The 19,038-nt window shown below is 50.2% G+C and overlaps 1 protein-coding gene across 1 annotated transcript in view; it reads right to left on the bottom strand.

Moving 5' to 3' along the window:
* LOC147667198 (large neutral amino acids transporter small subunit 3-like) overlaps positions 1–19,038 on the bottom strand; it is a 133,444-nt gene that overhangs the window by 59,190 nt on the left and 55,216 nt on the right. The window contains exon 2 of the mRNA XM_086948858.1: positions 3,082–3,297. Coding sequence (XP_086804984.1) covers positions 3,082–3,235 — 154 coding nt within the window. The 5' untranslated portion in view covers positions 3,236–3,297. The remainder of the gene's footprint in view (positions 1–3,081; positions 3,298–19,038) is intronic.

Here is a 19,038-nt window from a genome sequence, read left to right as displayed (position 1 = left end):
GGGGCGTCGGGACACGTTGTCGGTGTCCGCCCCTCCCCTCGAGTGAATCCCTGGTTGTGCCCTGAGGCCCGTGGGGCCTCCCACGAAGCCGAGTCCCCCGAGGGGGGACTCCACCTGCCCTACTAATGGCCTGAGCCCAGCGAGGCTCCCCCTGGGGCCCCCCTTACCTCTGAGCCCGGCGAGGCTCCCCCTTGGGCCCCCCCTTTCCTCTGAGCCCGGCGAGGCTCCCCCTTGGGCCCCCTTTTCCTCTGAGCCCGGCGAGGCTCCACCTTGGGCCCCCCTTTTCCTCTGAGCCCGGCGAGGCTCCACCTTGGGCCCCCCTTTCCTCTGAGCCCGGCGAGGCTCCCCCTTTGGCCCCCTTTACTCCCGAGCCCGGCGAGGCTCCGCCTTGGGCCCCGATCATCTCTTAAGCCCTGCGTGGCTCCACTGTGCCAATGCCCCCCTCGTTCTCGAGCCCGAGTGGCTCCTCCAGTTGGCACTCCTTGTCCCCAGGGTCAGCGAGGCCCACACGACGTCCCTCAGTTGCCCAGCACTTAGTGGGTAACTGCTACGTTTAGGTTTGCCCTGGGCTCCCTGCCATGAACATTGAGACTCTGGGCCCCTTGCCCTAGAAAGGCCCGCTGGCCTGTGGATGGCTATGGACTAAGGCTAGAGTGATCCCTACAAGTATTCTATGTTGCACCTCTACCGGTGCTCCTGTATGTTGTGTACCTTGACCTCCTTCGCCCCCCTCTGAATACCAGATGTCCCCTGTATGTGATTCCTAGCAGTGGTCCCTTGGCCCTGCGCTGTACCTTCTTCCCTGTAGCCCCTGCCCGTGCCCCTGGCACCTTGTACAATGTATGTTCCTATGTGTCCTGCTTAATACAGAAACTATTTTTATATATATATGGTGTGGAGTTCCTTTTGTGGGAGGTCAGGGATGTTGTTGTTGGTGGGTGCGTGCGCAAATGCTTCACATGCCCTCCGAGTTAGGCCTGGCTGCCCGCGCCGCGTTACCTAGAGGGCGAGCAGGGGTCGATTTTACATAGGAGTGGTGGTCTCTGACTGGCTGGGGTGCAAGTCCTGGCCGGCCGGGGGTCTCATTTCCTACAGGCCGTGCCTGATCCAAGGATGGATCGGAGCAGTGAAGAACCTGAAAGCAGAGGGGACAGGGTCTGGGTCACTAGCCAGTGACCAGGAAGGAACCAGGCGATGTCGAGCTGCAAACAGGTGATGAAGTGAAGCTGGTCTCTGCAGCCACGTGGACCATGAGGCGTCGACGATGACCAAGAGCTGGATACGGACTGTCCCACAAAGGATCTCGCTGTTGGCGGTGTCGGCTTCCGGATTGGAGTTAACAAGCCTTGGCAAAGGCAACCCACGCAGGAAGGGAAGATCGGCTTCGGTTCAGACCAGCAAGGTCTGGGGAGCTTCCCCTTTACAGGAAAGCAGGAGCAAGCCCGGAGCAACCAGGCAAGTGGTGTTGATTCAAAAGGATGTCTTCAGGAGGGCCACTAGCCAACAGGCTAGCAACAGCAAAGACGCGTCGAGGAGAAATGCAGGCGCAGCCCCCACGCGGCACTCGTGGCGTGTGGAGGGCTGAGCTTCGTGCACTTACGGCTCGGGGTTGGAAATTCTCAAGTCCCAATGTACAACTTCAAGGACGCCTCAGAAGCTGCACAGTTAGCAAAAAGCAGGTACTGCAGGTAGTCCGGTCCCACGTCTCTCGTGTGCGCCACGTGTCTCAGCTTTGCTGTGGATGTGGGTCGAAGTCAGAGAAGTCTGGAAGTCTAGAGGCTGTGTCGCTAAGTCTTCAGGCTCCGGCGGGAGCGTCGACAAAGCAAACCGGCAAGTCACTCATGGTGCCTGTTTGCACAGGGTGGTCACTCCTTGACCACAAGGGAGATTCTTCAGTCTTCTAGTTGCAGTAGAATGTCGAAGGTCCAGAGTTTCGTTTCAAAGTTTCAGTTCAGGATAATCTAATGTCTCTAGGTACAGGTCCTAGCTTTATACCAATCTAAGGGGTTGGATTACCTGCTAGGTCCCTCCTATGGGTGGAACCTGGGAAGGGGGTGGTTACACCCCTTTCCCTTTGTCCCATTTCGCGCCAGAGCTGGAGCTGGAGTGCCCCAGCAACTGGTTTGAACTGGGCTATGCATGGAGCACCTTGTGTGCCCCAGGCAGTGTCTCATTTAATTCAACCCACCCTGCCCCAATGCACTATAGCCTGTCTGGGGAGGTGCTAGCACCTCCCAAGGCAGGAAACCTATTGTCCAGGCCTCCCCTGCCGGAGTTTCGTCCAGCAGCAGGAGGTCAGACTTGTGTCTGTGGCAGCAACATCCATTTTGAGATGCTGAGGCTCTGGTTAACTTTAACCGGGATTAGTAAAAACACCATGTCTTCTCCCTCTAGAAGGGTGGAATGTTACCCCGTCGCCAGAACTGGCGAGGGGGTAGTATTCCAAAGTGTATGACACCTTACACGACATGTTTTGATAAAGCCAAAAACCAATGTTAGCATTAACCGCGAGGATTATAATGCACTTAAGAGTAAATGGTATGGCTATATCATAGATTAGCTATAAGGACATGGTTCTGAAAGCTGCAGACAGGCTCAGCTCATGCTAGAGCACCATCTCACATGAAACCAAGCATTCTGCCTTCAGGATTGTCATGGCCTGCCATAGGAGTGACTTATAGGTGTATATGTGTCTATATATAATGGTAGGTATAGGAATACTATACCTAAGCAAGGGGTGATTACACAATCTTGCCCCAGCTGAGTGATCAGCCAGTTGTGTCAGTTTGGAGGGCCAGCCAGGGGTAGCATAATACATGCTGCAGCCCCGGGTAGGCCTTGGATGCACCTATGCCCTGGGTACCTATGGTACACTATACAGGGGCTCATAAGGTGACCCAATATCCAATTGGAGATGCACCTAAAGTACATGGAGTCCATTTTACAGTGAGAGCAGATAGCCTGGGGCCATGATTAGCAGGATCCCAGGCTAACTAAGTTGAAAACCAGCTAAACACTAGGCAAAAAGTTGGGGTAACCATATAGTCAGATATCCACCTCCCTACACTGCCCACCTCTTACCTTTGCAGAGCTGAGAGTAGAAGCCTTCCTTCTTCAGCATGATGAGGAGGGAGCCCCAGCCCAGCAGGACTGCGGAGAAGAAGAGGTTCTCGATGACCGCCGTGCAGGCCATCCACCAGCGGCGACGATACGCCTGCTCCAGGGAGGGCGCCATGATGGGTGGGCTTCAGGGAGCAGAAGACACCGGAAGGACACCTCGGCCTTCTCTTCAGCCACCTGTGGGAAAAGAGGCACAGGATGTACAGGTTGGAACAAGGGCTTAAGACTCCTATAAATGAAGGTGTGAATCTACGATTCATGCATGTAGATTCACAGCACACAGATGTGAACAGACCTACAGAGATACATTTTTGATATCAGTGACTCATGCAATTGAATAGATAAATCTATAATGTCTATAGGTGAACAGGGCTGTCCAAGGCTCGGATAGGTGAGTGAGTGGATGTGAATGAACATTACTTTTATTTGATATAGTTTAAATCATAAAAGGGCGGCACATCCACAAATGTACATACAATTCTCAAACAAATATAGTAAGTGTTTGTAATGCTCCTATAGCTGAACTTGGGGAATAAACATCTCACGTAGATGAACAGGTGGATCGAGAACATGCACAGGCAAAGGGGGGATCTGTGGCTCCTACAGGCGAGTGATCCTATGCACAAAACTGGGGGGGGGGGTCCAAGACTCCTAGAGATGGCCTTGGGGTGTCGGCATCTCACACAAGCAAAAAGGTCAATTTGTGAATCCTACACACGAGCAGAAGGACTACGGTCTGATTCCTGAGAAACAGGTGAATCTACAATTCTTAAGTGTGAATCCACAGCGTGCGCAGGTGAATCTATAATTCTTAAGTGTGAATCCACAGCGTAGGCAGGCGAATCTACAATTCTTAAGTGTGAATCTGAAGCATGCGCAGGTGAATGTACAATTCTTAAGTGTGAATCTGCAGCTTGCGCAGGCAAATCTACAATTCTTAAGTGTGAATCCGCAGCGTGCGCAGGCGAATCTACAATTCTTAAGAGTGAATCCGCAGCGTGCGCAGGCGAATCTGCAATTCTTAAGTGTGAATCTACAATTCTTAAGTGTGAATCCGCAGCGTGTGCAGGTAAATCTACAATTCTTAAGTGTGAATTCACAGCGTGCACAGGTGAATCCGAGACTCATGGAGACAAACTAGGGGATTCAAGACTTGGGTAACAAACGCATGTGATTCACCACAGTGAGCCGCAGATCCGAGACGTCACAGCCTCGCTCCATTATGCCCAGATGTGACGTCATTAGTTGGCTCAAGTATGCCCAGTTTCCATCAACCTTTCTATTGTGCCCAACTGGCTCCCCCTTCACTACCTAAAAACCCTTCTGCTGTGCAATGTCTACAGAGGTCCACCACCCAGTGCCATCCAAACAGGCCCTCTGTGGTCACAATTTGGGCTGGTGACACCTGGAGCTACTTCAGGGATGTGGGAATGATGGAGTCCCCAGAGCAGCTGCTTGGAAAGCCTGGAAGAGACCATCAGATGAGGGAGAGCTGCAGCCGAATGGGTCAAAAATCCAAGCCCTGAAGCAATACTGACTCCATGTTGGTCACCGATGCCGGGCGAAGCCGCCACACTCAATGAACAAAGTCAGGAGCCCCGCTTGGTTAACTGCAGAGCTGAACTTTATCCTCCAGGTTAATGTCATAGTTACGAGTGGGGACAAGTGTGATTCAACACTTGGGCTCTCCTGGGAAGCGCCCCACCGGCCGAACTCATCGAAAGGAACTCGACTGAACTGGAATATCGTCAAGGGTGGTCTACGGCAATTCCAGGTACATCAGCCTTCTCTTGAAGCTGCAGACCACACAAATGGAAAGCTAGAGGGGGGATGCAAAGATGAGCCTTCATAGCAAGTTGTAGACACATTTATTGAGGAACAAAGTCATTAAGCAGAAGAAACAATCTGTGCAGAACACTAGCAGGCGCGCGGAAGATCGAAAGCATGAACGTAACACCCATCGTTGAAAGCACAACGCTGCCTTTGAGCAGAACCAAGACAGTTCACGTCCCTCTGTACAACTCATAAGAAGTTGTGAGGTCATGGTCTGAAGTATGCTCACCATTTTCAAAACATGACTCCACCTGCCATGAACATGCGTTCTAGACACGCCAACCTGGTGAAAGAGCAAAGTAGCGGAGGAAATCAATCAATCAATCAATCAATAACATTTATAGAGCGCGCTACTCACCCGCTAGGGTATCAAGGCGCTGGGAAGGGGGGGGGGGGGCACTACTGCTCGAAAAGCCTAGTCTTGAAGTGCTTCCTGAAGGAGAGATGGTCCTGGGTGAGTTGCAGGTGGGTGGGGAGGGTGTTCCAAGTCTTTGCCGCCAGGTAGGAGAAGGATCTTCCTCCGGTGGTGGCTCTGCGGGTCCTTGGGACGGTGGCGAGGGCGAGGCTGGCGGAGCAGAGCTGGCGGGTTGGCGTGTAGAACGAGAGGCGGTTGTTGAGGTATTCGGGGACTAAGTCGTGGAGGGCCTTGTGTGCATGGGTGAGGAGTCTGAACGTGATCCTCTTGCTGACTGGGAGCCTGTGCAGGTCTCTCAGGTGTGTGGAGATGTGGCTGTGTCGGGGGATGCCCAGGACGAGTCGTGCTGATGCGTTCTGGATGCGCTGGAGGAAAGGTGTGTGCGGTGGGTGCCACCTTTTGAATAATGTGGAAGGAGTTCTAAAGTCATGAGCACTGCAGCGCCCTCACCAGCTCAGTAGCATGCAAATGCCACACACAGAGCTCTGTAGGGCACGGCTTTATTCTTCAGAGGGCAACCGTTAACTAACTGTATGCATTGCATCATGAACTTTATTAACCTCACTCAAACGATTACCTCATTTTTCTACGGATTCCATCAGGGACTAGAAAGGTCTTACTATACGTACTTAAAATACACTCAGGCTCGAGTCGAAGGTAGACGGGGGTAGATGCCGTCTACCCACTATTTTCATAGGGTACACACTGTTTACCCTGCCGAGAGGTTGGGCCCCACAGAAATACGCTGGATTCATCCCGCCTGCACGCTGCCTGCTTTTCTTTCAAGCTGCAACGTGCAGGCAGGGAGAGTAGGGTGACCAGATTCTCAAAACAAAAAACGGGGACAGGTCATAGACATAGAAGTAGGACTACAGTTTGCAGTAACCATCGACATAAAAGTAGGATTATTTGACAGCTGTCATAGACATAGAATAGGGCAACAACGACAGCTCCCTCCACAGACCGAGATGAAGCATTACAGACAACAAATCTGAGGTCTTTTATTGGCACCTCTCTCCTTTAGACAGCAGCATTAGTACTTCTTATTACATTTACACTTTTAAGGACTACAGCATATATTTGCCAAAAATCAATAAAACATCACAGGCTAGCAAATGCCAGTGCAAAGAGAGCATGCGCGTGCATGCTCAACTGGAACAATGAAAAAGAGGGACATTTCTGTGTTTACCTGGGACACTAGTTGAAAACGGGGACATTTGAGTCACTTGGAGAAAAGTGTCGGGACACGGGGACACTTCTCCAAAAACGGGGACCGTCCTGGGAAAACGGGGACGTCTGGTCACCCTAAGGGAGAGGGCTTATCAGATTACAGCTTCGCCCATGACAAAAGTCGAAGTCAAAGTGCCATCAGCCCTCTTTCTTTTGGCATACCCCGGCCTGGGAGCTACCGGGAGCTTCACACCCCAGTGCTTAATTTGAGCCTCAGCGCCAGCACCTTGTCATCTGCACCAGCGCTTTTCATGAACACCAGTTAAGGACACACTCTTTTATGGTTCGCATGGAGAGAGTAAGTGATTTGCCTAGAATTACAGGATGTTGAGCAGACGCAGAAATTCAAACCTGGTTGCCGAGCTCCGAAGTTGGCAGCTCTGGCCATTATGCCACAGCCTCTGCCTACGTTCATGGTTAATAGTTGGTTCTGTTTTAGGCGGTGCTAACAGGAGAAAGAGGCTGGTGCAAGCTGCCTCCTGAGGAGAGCCCGGGCACTTATTATTTTTAGAAATTAACCACTGACCTAGGTGCAATGGAGGGGAAACAAAGGCTCACATCTTATCACTTCACAGGTACTTAACAGACAAATGCTTTTGACTTTGTTCAGTCCCTGTGTGTGAGAGATATGCGTGCACTGTAAGAATGACAGATGTGTGAGTCTCCCCAGTATTTACACAAATAACAGTTTAAATACCACTATTTTGTTTTATTTCCTTACAGCTCTTTAGCACTACTCATCCCAATGCAGGGCGTCAGAGCGCTTTACATCACACGTACACATTATACATTGACAATAAATCAGATGTGTCTACATCAATGTACACGCATTGATTTATTGCATAAGGCAGGGAGGGTTACAAGGTGCAGGGGTCACGTGTCCTTCATAGTTCACTCTTCGATAGTAGAAGGGTTGCAATGTATGAACTGCAGGTAACAAAAGGATCTCTGTGTTAAAACAGTAACCCACTCATCCCTTTACATAAAATAAAAATCTGTCATCCTCGTGTTACATAATGGGCTTTGCAGGAGGCGCATTAACCCTCTATGCTACATTGATTCAAAACTAGGGCTAGACAAAACACAAACCTCTCCAGCAAACGTGTGCCTCAGAGTTATTTTACATTATTATTATTCCCTGAGATTTAAACATCTCTGCAGCTCCATAAGATATTTTGAAATGCTGAATTTGCAACCAACTTAGCAGGAAAGATGTACTGCCACATTTCCCCTTGCTGCCAATTTCTTTGTGGCAGAGTTAGAAAACAAAAATGTATAAACTGAGGCCCAGATTTTGCGCCTGGATTGCATCAATATTTTGGCGCAACCCCAATGCAAAATCTAATTTGTTAAAAATTGTTTTGCACTCAAATGCACTCATGATAGAGCTTCTAAACATATGCGAGGTCTTAAGATCTGATGTCACTTCCTGTGAGGTCATGGGTTGCGATGCTACTTCCTGTGATGCACCTGCAATGCCTTGCCGTGATGTCACTTCCTCTGATGTCACACGTGTTGATGTCACTTCCTGTGATGTCACACCCATTCTGCCCAACTTGGTGAGTCCCCCACACTTCTTTTTCAGGACTTCAGCCCTGAATATTCTACACGGACCATCAACAGATGTGGAAGGCGCCAGACACCCTCCTTATTAACCAGGCCTCCAGCTGCTGGCGGTGATGTCACAGGACTCTCCCAGCATCTGGTAGAAGCACCGACCCTGGCACAAACGACACAAACCTGAGAGTCGTGCAGGAGTGGCTCTGGGGTTTTGAAAATCCAGCCTCAGCCAATCAAAAGCTGAGCTTCCAAAATTCAAATGAGTTAGGTGTGTGCAGTTTTTGTAATTAACGCATCTGTAACCAGCACGTGCTCACACGGGACTGCAACGTTTTTGCATTCTTCCAAGTGCCTGCTTGAAAATTTACCAAACCTGCAAAAACCATAAAATGAATCAAATACCCCACTTGTGGGGCCAACCTGAGAAACATCCTTTCCCCGTTTATGTTGAAGGTTTTCTTACACAAAATCTCTTTTAGGGAATTGAATGGGAACGCCTGCCTCGGGGCCCTAAAGATCACTTTGGGCCCTATGCGATGAACATGCAGATGAATCGGTGAAGAGGCACGGAGTTGTCCATACTTGTGGTTTTTTGGGCAGTTTGTCAACTTGTGGTTTTTTGGTAGTTGCCAGAGCTGCACTCCCATAGATAAGTGTATTGTGTCAGCCACAAACAATAACTTATTAACAAATATTCTCACGGCCTTGGAGACGACACCAAAATGCGTACCAGCGAGCCCTGAATTCGGGGCCTCGGCAGTGAGGGGTAAATACAGGGCTCAGCCAACCCCTGATCAGAAGGCACCAAGTGGCACAGAGAGCACCACAAGGACTTCACCTGGAACAGTGGTTTAAGGAGAGAACAGCAGTTCCCGACCCCGGGGAGGCATCGAACATTCCCAGAAAAGGGTGAATATGGCCACGTGCAAGCCCCCAAGCAGGACGGCTTGGGTCAACACAAATTTAATTTAAAATGAAATAAGAAGGGCTTGGCAAATTAGGCGTGGCCTCTTTAGTGCAAACACCACACGGTACCCGGATAGGGACGGGGCACACCTGCCAGAGGCAGAAAGGGTATTGGTCAAGTGAAAAGGACTGGTATCTGCAGGTTGCTGGAGGTTATGTTATGTTATGTTATGTTAAGGAATTTTTAAAGGACGCGATTACCCAAGGGTGTCTTGGCGCGATCTGACCGGACGACATGCTAGATCAAAATGCTTTAGTAGTTAAATAACCAAGTTTTGATCTCCTTCCTGAATGCCAACACGGAGGAAATGGCTCTAACGTGTGGCGCCGGCTATTCCATAACCTGGCTGTGCCATAAATGATGCTCCTGCCACACCAGTTGCTTTTTTGATTTTTGGAATACCAAGGGTATTACAGTTGGTGGAAGAGATCTCTGGTGGGGATGGACCGTTTGAAAGCTGTCCTGAGATATTCTGTACCTGTATTCTGCAGTCCTTTATGCACAAGGCATAAAGGGGCAGATTTATGATAACTGGCGCATCCCCAGGGATGTGCCAGTTATTTTGCGCCGCTGCTCCGCCACCCATGGTGCGCCGCATTTACAATGCGGCGCACCATGGGGCAAAAACGGCGCAGATGCGTGACGCATCTGTGCCGTAAAGGTGCCGCATTGCTGGAGTTGCGTCGCAAGCGCGACGCAGCTCCAGCAAGGCTCGGGGGTGCCCCATCTTTACAATGCTGCGTCAAGAACTACGCCTGCTTCAAGCAGGCGCAGGGTTTTGACGCAGCATTGGCCTGAAAGTGACTGAGTGAAATCTTATAGATTTTACTCAGCCACTTTTGCGAGGCGCACCTGCCCCGGAACACCCACCCTGCGCCAAAACGGCCACAAGTGGCGCAGGGCTTTACAACATGACGCATCTGCCTAGATGCGTCACGTTGTAAATGGGTCGTAGGGATGCGCCACGTTTACGCCGCAGTTGCGTGACGCAAACGTGGCGCATTCCCAACATAAATCTGCCCCTATGTTTTGAATTTTGTCCGGCTACGGAGAGGAAGCCAGTGCAGTTTACAAAGTCCCTGAGAAATGGATTGAAACCTAGGAAGCTTAAGGGTCATTCTGGCAGCGCATTCTGAACCAATTGCAGCCGATTCAAATGCTTTTTTGCATGTTTAAAGAGAAACTATCGCAATAGTCCAATTTTGATAGGACTAGTGCGACGATCACGTTGTTTCTATAATTGTCAGGAATGAAGGGCAGCAGTGGCGTAGCAGGCACTTTGGCCACATGTGGCGGTCCCCGTGTCTGCCGCCCCACTGTGGCCGAATCAAAGAGGGGGTTTGGGGGGTGCTGGTGCGATTTTTTTTCCATTCGCCGCCTCCTCGGCGGCCGATTGAAGAGAAGGGGGGTTATTGCTGCCCCAAAAATGTCAGGTAAGAGCGGGTGAGGCTGCCGCCCTCAAAACTCATGCCGCCTGGGGCAGACCGCCAGCTCCATCCCCCTCTCCTTGCTAAGCCACTGAAGGGCAGTATTTTCCTGATCATTTTTAGAAGGTAACAGGCTGAGGAGATCACCGCTGATTCGTGGGCACCCATGTTAAGATTGTCGTCAATGATGACACTCAGACGTTTTGCTTTGGGAACGGGTAGGGGGGAGGGTTGAGGAAGTTTCTCAGGCCACCAATTAGAGGACCAAGATGGAGAAGGCTTCCCGAATATATTAATCTCAGTTTTTCCTGAGTTTAGTTTCAGGCAATGTCTACTCATCCATACGCCGACAGCCTCAATACAGTCTTGGCATTATCATTATTGGCCGCCGAGATTATCAATTGAGTGTCGTCAGCGTATGAGGTTACATCCATCCTGAAACTTTTAATGAGCGGAGCCAAATTAGCCACGTACACATTAAATAGCATGAGGCTAAAAGATGAGCCCTGAGGGACCAACAAGGCAATGAGAAAGGGATGATTGGTATTTACCCAAGGCAACCGTTTGTATCCTGTCTTTAAGAAAGGAGGTGAGGGAGGAGCCAAGCTGGCGACCAAGATGTGCGCTTAGGCTCCCGGCTCCGTAGACCTCCTCATCCTGCTACAAGATCCTGCTAGATATCCTGTGCCTATGCAACGCTCCCGTGTAGACGAATCTAAAGTACGCCGCACCGTGAGTTCCCGAAAGTTCTGTCAGCTTCGAGAACGGAGAAACATCGTCTTGAAGTTTGCGGCCTACATCAGCCCTGAAGCCGGGGCCTCGAGTAGAAATCTAGCCGACACCTTCCTTGAACAACATCGGACACGGGAGTTTGGGAGGGGCCGGTCCTCTGGAACGGAAGTGAAGTTTTTATCCGATCTTTGCATTGAACATTCGAACAGATTCGCGCTGTGTAGGAACACCCGCCAGACACTGCGGATGCAAGTTGGATATTAATTAACGGAGCCAGCACCGTGAACGGCTTGGAAATAGTCTGGAAGGTGACCCGGCGGCTGCGGCTACATCCTGACGATGACCTCAAACTATCCTGTACGCGATTGGAACGGGTGTCCTCATCTTTGATTCTAGTTGGTCTATCCCTACGGGCCCGAGGGAATGACCATGGTAGAAAAGTATGACATGACACCCAATATCGACCAGCGTAGGATTCGAACCCGACCCTCCAAGGGGTCCGGGGAAAGTCGTACGGATATCTTGGGACGACATATCCTGCCCAAGGGGTTTTCGATATCAGACCAATATGTCACCAACGAGGGGGAACAATTAGTGTCGGCCAGGATTGAACCCACGCTCGCAGCCCTAGTGGCGGCTGTCGGTGGTCTTCACCTTTCCCTGAACCGGAGAGCCCAAGCACTGGAACTTAAATTGGATGCCGTTATTTTGAAGATAGGGCATATGAAAGAGGATTGTGTTCAATTTCAAGACAGTGTAAAAGTGGCGGCGTCCACAGCAACTGGTTTAATCGACGCCAACAACCCTGTGCAGCGAGAGGGCAGAGAGACTCTGATCCGCAAATCAGCTAATGGCTATGTGTCGGACGTTCCTGTGGTGTTGGCATGCTCAGTATTGACGGAGAGAAAATCGCGCCGTAAAATACATCTGAGGGCTCATGTAATGACTCAGGAGTGGTTTGACAGGGTACCTCTCTGGCTTTTTTCAAACTCAGTTAAACATGACTGGAAACAATGTCGGGAGTTCCTGACGGAGTGGATGGGACTCAGTGACAATGTGATTGAATGTTCCGTGATGTATCCGGCTCGCTCCTGTGTTCAGCACTCTTCCAAGATGGCGACTGTTTGGGTGAAGAACACTTATGTACCTGATCGAACTGGCCAGGGCTGAGACCGGCTTATCCTTCAAGACTTTTGGTTGAGTTGTGGCTGTGTGGGACTCACTATATAATGTTGATACCGGGAGGCGAAGTAGGCGAGTAATGAATCCCCCGATCTTAGCTTGATTGTGTAACCATTGAATATCCTTACTTGGGGAGGCTTAGAGTTAGCGGGAGGGGGGAGGCCGGGAGCCTGTACGAAGGCCCTCCTCCATTCCTTTTATGGGTTATAGTTTAGATGGGCCAAGGCACACTGCTATTTGGGGTTTGGCGTTAGCTGCATGCAGGGGTGCAGGGTGGGGGGTGGGGTGTCACGCGCGTTGCGTTTTTTGTTTATTTTATTTTTATTTTCTTATATTTTTAATTATCCTGACCTCCCTTTTTCAGTATTATGGTGCTAATGCGAGCGTTATTGTTTGATCTGGTGTATCTTCTACATACAAGTGCTGCAATGTATCCTGTTCATGATCTAAGTATAAAGTGATTTTGTGACCGGTGGGACCGAGGGCCAGCACCCTTCGATAGAGCGAACCCTATTAATTTCATAATCCTGATTGTTTAGGAGTGTTGAGTCCCGGTATCCTGTGTCTTTTGTCTCTACCATCCTGACTTTTCCACGATATGATACTTGTATGTATATAATTGCATTGCACCTGATACGTTTTCATTGCTATTGCCTTTTAAAAATTAAAAAAAAGATTTAAAAAAAAAGGAGGTGAGCACATCCAGCGCCTTGCCCTTACCTCCTATCTCAGCTAAACAGTGGATAAGGGATTTATGATCCACTGTATCGAACGCAGCCGATAAGTCCAATAGGATCATGACTGCGGAACCTCTTCCGTTGCTTTGACCCGGGCAGTTTCAGTACTGTGTCCTGATCTAAAGCCGAAGGGAGTAGTATCGAACAGATGATTGTCATGAATATATTTTGATAGTTCAATAATCATGATTTGTTCGCTCATTTTGGCAGGTAGAGGCAAGCGCGCACGGGGGTGATCGTTATCAGTATCAGTGCAGCTCATGTTAGATTTTTGAAAGAGGGAGGAGAGATGCCTGTTTCCAAGTTTGTGGAAACACGCCTGTGGAGAACATGGTGTTGAAAATGTTCGACAGGCTCCAGGCGATTATTTCTGGGGTGAGTTTGAGCCTCTTCGCTGGACGGGGGCCACAGGGAGGTCCAGATTTGCTTTGCAGAAGCACAGTTCTGACTTCTTCAGGCGTGGAAGAGGTACATTCGTAAAAGGAGGAGTCCACCTGCCCTTGCTGAATAAATTGCTCGGGAGGAGGGATGCTGTTATTATCAAAGATTCCATTGACCTTTTCTTTAAAAGAGTTTGCCAAGGAATTGCAGAACACCTGATTATGAAAGGAGTCAGAGCTGTTAGAGGTTGCCGTAAGTTTCTTGACCACCTGTAATAACTCCTTGATAGAATTAGAAGCAATATCTATCAAGGCCGTGTGGTATTTACTTTTTCCTTAACAATAACGTCTTTATACCTGGCTAGCGCACCTTATATGCCTGTTTCCCTTGGTCTTCATACTTCCTCCTACAACTCCTTTCGATCCTTCTACGGGATATCTTTTCGAGCCTCAGGGCTTCAGTGAACCAAGCTGCTGAAGGCTCCTTACTATGAGTGCATTGAACTTTGGCGGGGACAAGATGGCGGAAAGTGTCTGATAACCAATCTGAATAGCTGTTGGCAGCTAATTCAGCATCGGAAGGAAGTAACAGTTGGTTGTGTTTTAGAGTCTAAGCTAATACTTTGGAGTTGAGTTTACTCCAAGCCTTGTTCAAGATGGGAACTGGCGGTTTAGCTAATTGGGAATGTCCACAAACGCTTTCAATATTAAAAGAGATTATATAATGGTCGGACCACACCACCGGAGATATATCATGAATTTTTATGGACAGTTTTTAGTAAAAAGCCCATCGAGCGTGTGGCCAGCTAGGTGTGTGTAATCCGTGATGATCTGATTGAGTCCTAATGATTTTGCAATATCAAGCAAATTAGCAGTGTCTTTGTCCTCTATTATTTCCAAATGGAAGTTAAAGTCTCCCAAAATGGAGAAATCGTGAAATAAGAGGCTATTTTCAGCTAGAACTTGAAAAGATTGTAGGAAAAAGTTTTTGCCGGTCCCCGGTGGAAGGTATAGAAGAATCCCAGTGAAAATCACCAGGTTCAATCTGGAAGTTTGAATTGAAATGCTTTGCAGTCATTGTTGCCAACTACATTGCGGATAGCCGTGGATTGACGACCGTATATTAAAGCCAGTCCACCCCCCCCTTTTTAGTGGTCTGTCCTACCTGAATAGAGCATAACCCTTAGGAACCGCTACTGCGAAATCGGGGCTACAAGAGGCATCACCCCTTGTAGCCCATCAAGTCAAGTCAAGTCAAGTCAGAGAATTTATATAGCGCACTACATACCCAGAGGGTCTCAAGGCGCTTAGGGAAGGGAGGAGGATTACTTATCAAATATCCACGTTTTAAGTTGCTTTCTGAATGCTAGGTGGTTCTGGGTAAGGCGAAGGTAAGTGGGGAGTGAGTTCCATGTTTTAGCTGCCAGGTATGAGAAGGATCTTCCTCCCATAGTGGTCTTGTTGATGCGGGGTACAGTGGCGAGGGCTTGGCTGGAAGAGCGTAGTTGGCGGGAGGGGGTGTAGAAGGACAGTCGAGAGTTGAGGCATTCTGGTCCGATGTCGTAGAGTGATTTGTGTGCGTGGGTCAGCAGTCGGAAAGTGATCCTCTTATCGACGGGCAGCCAGTGGAGGTCTTTCAGGTGGCCAGAGATGTGTTCGTTACGCGGGATGTCTAGTATGATCCTGGCTGAGGCGTTTTGGATTCGTTGGAGTTTCTTCTGGATTTTAGCGGTAGTACCTGCGTAGAGGGTGTTTCCGTAGTCCAGTCGGCTCGTGACCAGAGCATGGGTGACTGTTTTTCTGGTTTCGGTGGGGATCCAGCGAAATGTTTTTTTGAGCATGCGAAGAATGTTGAAGCAGGATGAGGATACGGCACTGACTTGTCTGTTCATTGAGAGTGAAGAATCCAGGATAACGCCTAGGTTCCGTGCGTGGTCTGTCGGGATGGGTGCTTTTCCAAGGGCATCTGGCCACCAAGAGTCGTCCCATGCAGAGGGGGATGTACCTAAGATGAGGACTTCTGTTTTATCTGAGTTCAGCTTCAGACGGCTGTGTTTCATCCATTCGGCAACTTCTTTCATTCCTTCGTGTAGGTTGGTTTTGGCGGTGCTGGGGTCATTGGAGAGAGAAAGGATCAGTTGAGTGTCATCCGCGTAGGAGATGATGTTGAGATTGTGTTGGCGAGCGATGGCCGCAAGGGGGCTCATATATACGTTGAAGAGGGTGGGACTGAGTGAGGATCCTTGTGGTACGCCACAGATGACTTCAGTGGCCTCTGACTTGAATGGTGGAAGGCGGACTCTCTGGGTTCTTCCGGTGAGGAACGAGGTGATCCATTCAAGTGCTTTTCCTTGTATTCCGATGTTTCTGAGGCGTTGTAAAAGGGTGCTGTGGCAGACTGTGTCGAAGGCTGCAGAGAGGTCGAGGAGGATGAGGGCGACTGTGTCTCCATTGTCCAGTAGAGTTCGAATGTCGTCTGTTGCTGCGATGAGGGCGGTCTCAGTGCTGTGTTTTGCTCAGAAGCCAGATTGTGAGGAGTCGAGGGATTTGTTGGCTTCGAGGAAAGCGGCGAGTTGGTTGTTGACAGCTTTCTCGATGACTTTGGCCGGGAAAGAAAGGAGCGATATGGGGCGGTAATTTTTGAGTTCGGTGGGGTCCGCTGTGGGTTTTTTCAGAAGGGCGGTGAGTTCAGCGTGTTTCCAGCTCTCCGGGAAGGTGGCGGAGTTGAAGGAGCAGTTGATGACGTCTCGGAGGTGCGGTGCTATGATGGAGTCTGCTTTGTTGAAGATGTGGTGAGGGCATGGGTCTGTGGGGGATCCTGAGTGGATGGAGTTCATCAGGCGGATGGTGTCCTCAGTGGAGATTGGGTTCCAGTTGTTGAGGGTGTTCAAGGGGGGAGAATGTCCAGCATATGGTTGGGTGGGTTGGTCTCCGGGTTGGTTGTCGAAGCTGTTGTGGATGTCTGCAATTTTGTTGTGGAAGAATAAAGCCAGGGAGTCGCAGAGGGCTTGAAAGGGGGTGATGTCGTTGCAGTTGGCCGAGGGGTTGGTAAATTCCTTGACGATGTTGAAAAGTTCCTTGCTGTTGTGGGCGTTGTTGTCTAGTCGATCCTTGAATGCTGTTTTCTTGGCCTTTCGGATTAGTTGGTGGTGTGTGCGGGTGGCGTTTTTGAAGGCGTCCTTGGTGCTAGTGGTTGGGTCTTTTTTCCAGGCCTTCTCAAGGGAGCGGCAGAGTTTCTTGGACTTCTTAAGATCATCGTTGAACCATGAGGCCTTCTTGCTGCCAGGTTTGCTTTTACGTTTTTTCAGTGGTGCTAGGATGTCGGCGGTGTTGGATAACCATAGGGTGAAGTTGGCGGCGGCTTGGTATGGGTTAGAAGAGTGGGCTGGGGTGTTTAGAAGGAGCGATGAGGAGATCTGGTCGATGGTGATTTTGTTCCAGTTTCTTTGCAGAGTTGGTTGGAGGTGGTTGGTGGGTTTCGGCTTGTTGTAGGTGAAGTGAACGCAGCTGTGGTCAGTCCAGAGGAGATCCGTAGTGTGGCTGAAGGAGACATGGTTGCTGGAGGTGAAGATGGGGTCGAGTGTGTGACCTGCGATGTGGGTGGGGGAGGTGACCAGTTGTTTAAGTCCGAGGTTGGCGAGGTTGTCCAAGAGGGTGGTGGTGTTGCGGTCGTTGTTATTTTCAAGGTGAAAGTTGAGGTCTCCCAGAAGGATGTAATCTTTGGAGGGGAGCGCGTGTGGAGTGATGAAGTCCGTGATGTCTTCACTGAATTTTGCGCGGGGTCCTGGTGGCCTGTAGAGGAGGGTGCCTCTGAGTGTGGTCTTGGGGTCGATGTGGATCTGGAAGTGAAGGTGTTCAGAGTTGGCGAGGTTGACGTCAGAGCTGGTTGAGATGTGGATTGATTTTTTATGGACGATAGCGATTCCTCCTCCTGTGTGGCCGGTACGGTCCTTGCGTGTGATCTTATAATCTTCAGGGATGGCAATGGTGATGTCTGGGGCGGAAGAAGCGTTCATCCATGTTTCTGTTAGGAAGGCGACGTCTGGAGAGATGGTGTCTAGTAGATTCCATAGGTCAATGGCGTGTCTGTGGACCGATCGGGTGTTGAGAAGGATGCATTGTAGGTGGTTGGGGTCGAAAGTCTGTGGTGTGGTCGTAGCGGAGATGTTGTCGGTGCCGCTGAATTTGCAGGAGTAGCAGGAGAAAGGTCCATGGGTGTGTCCAGGAGCGGCTTGGACGCAGTTGGGGGCGCGACCGGGGTTAAGGGCTAGGAGGGTGGCGGCATCGTAGGTAATGCGGGAGGGCTGGGAAGCGCGAGGGGCAGGGGGTCTGGCACTGGGCGCGGTCCAGGCGCGGACGGGCGTAGACGGGCTTACCTTTGGCGCACCTTCGGCGCGGATTGGGAGCGGTCGCTGCGCGTAAACGCTGCGCGCGGGAACTACTGTCATATATGGAGAGTGGAGGGGGAGGGGCGAGGGCGGCTCAGCTGGGAGGCGGGTCGGGCACACGAGGACCACAACAACAAACAAAATGGAGGCGGAGGGGGGAGCAGAGCGTAGCGCTATTGGCAAACGCGCAAACAATGTTAGGAGACAGCACAATGAAATAACTTGAGCGCTAATGAGGCAAAGCGGTAAACAAGCAGGCGAAATAAAATGCAGCTTTTTTAAGTGAATCTAAGCAAAGCAGCGCTACGATACCAGGTGTCTGCTAGGGACACTGGGAGCGACCACTCGGTCCGTGAGGAGGAGCGAGTCAAGGCACTGAGTTTCTATAAAGTCCCCAATTTCAATGTTGTGCTTAGGAAGAGGGCGGGCATTGATTAAGGAGTCTTAGGAGGAAAGGCGTCTCAGGTGAGGCACTTAAATGGATTCAATCCTAATTAGAGAAGAGGACCTTCCAGGTTTTCTCAGCGGAATCCTCATGCACAGTCTTAGAGATCAGCTGCGGTGCCCCTCGGGGATCCTCCTTGAGTCCCACATTATTTAATGTCTACATGCAGCCATTGGCTGACATCGTGCTACCTCATGGGATAAAGATTGTCACCTACGCAGACGACATCCAGCTGGTTCTCTCGCTAAATGGCCCACACAGCTCTCCCTCAGACCTGGGAATTTGTTTAAGGAAGGTGGCTTCGTGGATGGAACAGTCCCGCCTAAAGATGAACGGTGGAAAAACAGAGCTAATGATTCCAGGTAACACCTCGGGCCTCGATCTGAAACAGGTCTGGCCCAGTTGTCTTGGGCCTGCCCCCTCCCCAAAGACCAAGATAAAAAGCTCAGGTATTTGGCTAGATAGCTCCCTTGAATTTGATGACCAAGCTGTAAAAGTCACAGGTGCATGGTTTGGGACCATGTGACTCCTCCGTAAGATTCTGTCCCTTCTCCCAGTGAACACCAGGAGGGCCTTGATACAGGCCCTGGCTCTATCTCGACAGGATTACGGAAACTCCTTA

The sequence above is a fragment of the Lissotriton vulgaris genome, unplaced genomic scaffold (genome assembly GCF_964263255.1).
Source record: "Lissotriton vulgaris unplaced genomic scaffold, aLisVul1.2 SCAFFOLD_2864, whole genome shotgun sequence".
Taxonomy (NCBI): Eukaryota; Metazoa; Chordata; class Amphibia; order Caudata; family Salamandridae; genus Lissotriton; species Lissotriton vulgaris.
Note: the sequence above shows the minus strand (reverse complement) of the source record. Positions and strands in the feature narration are given on the sequence as shown.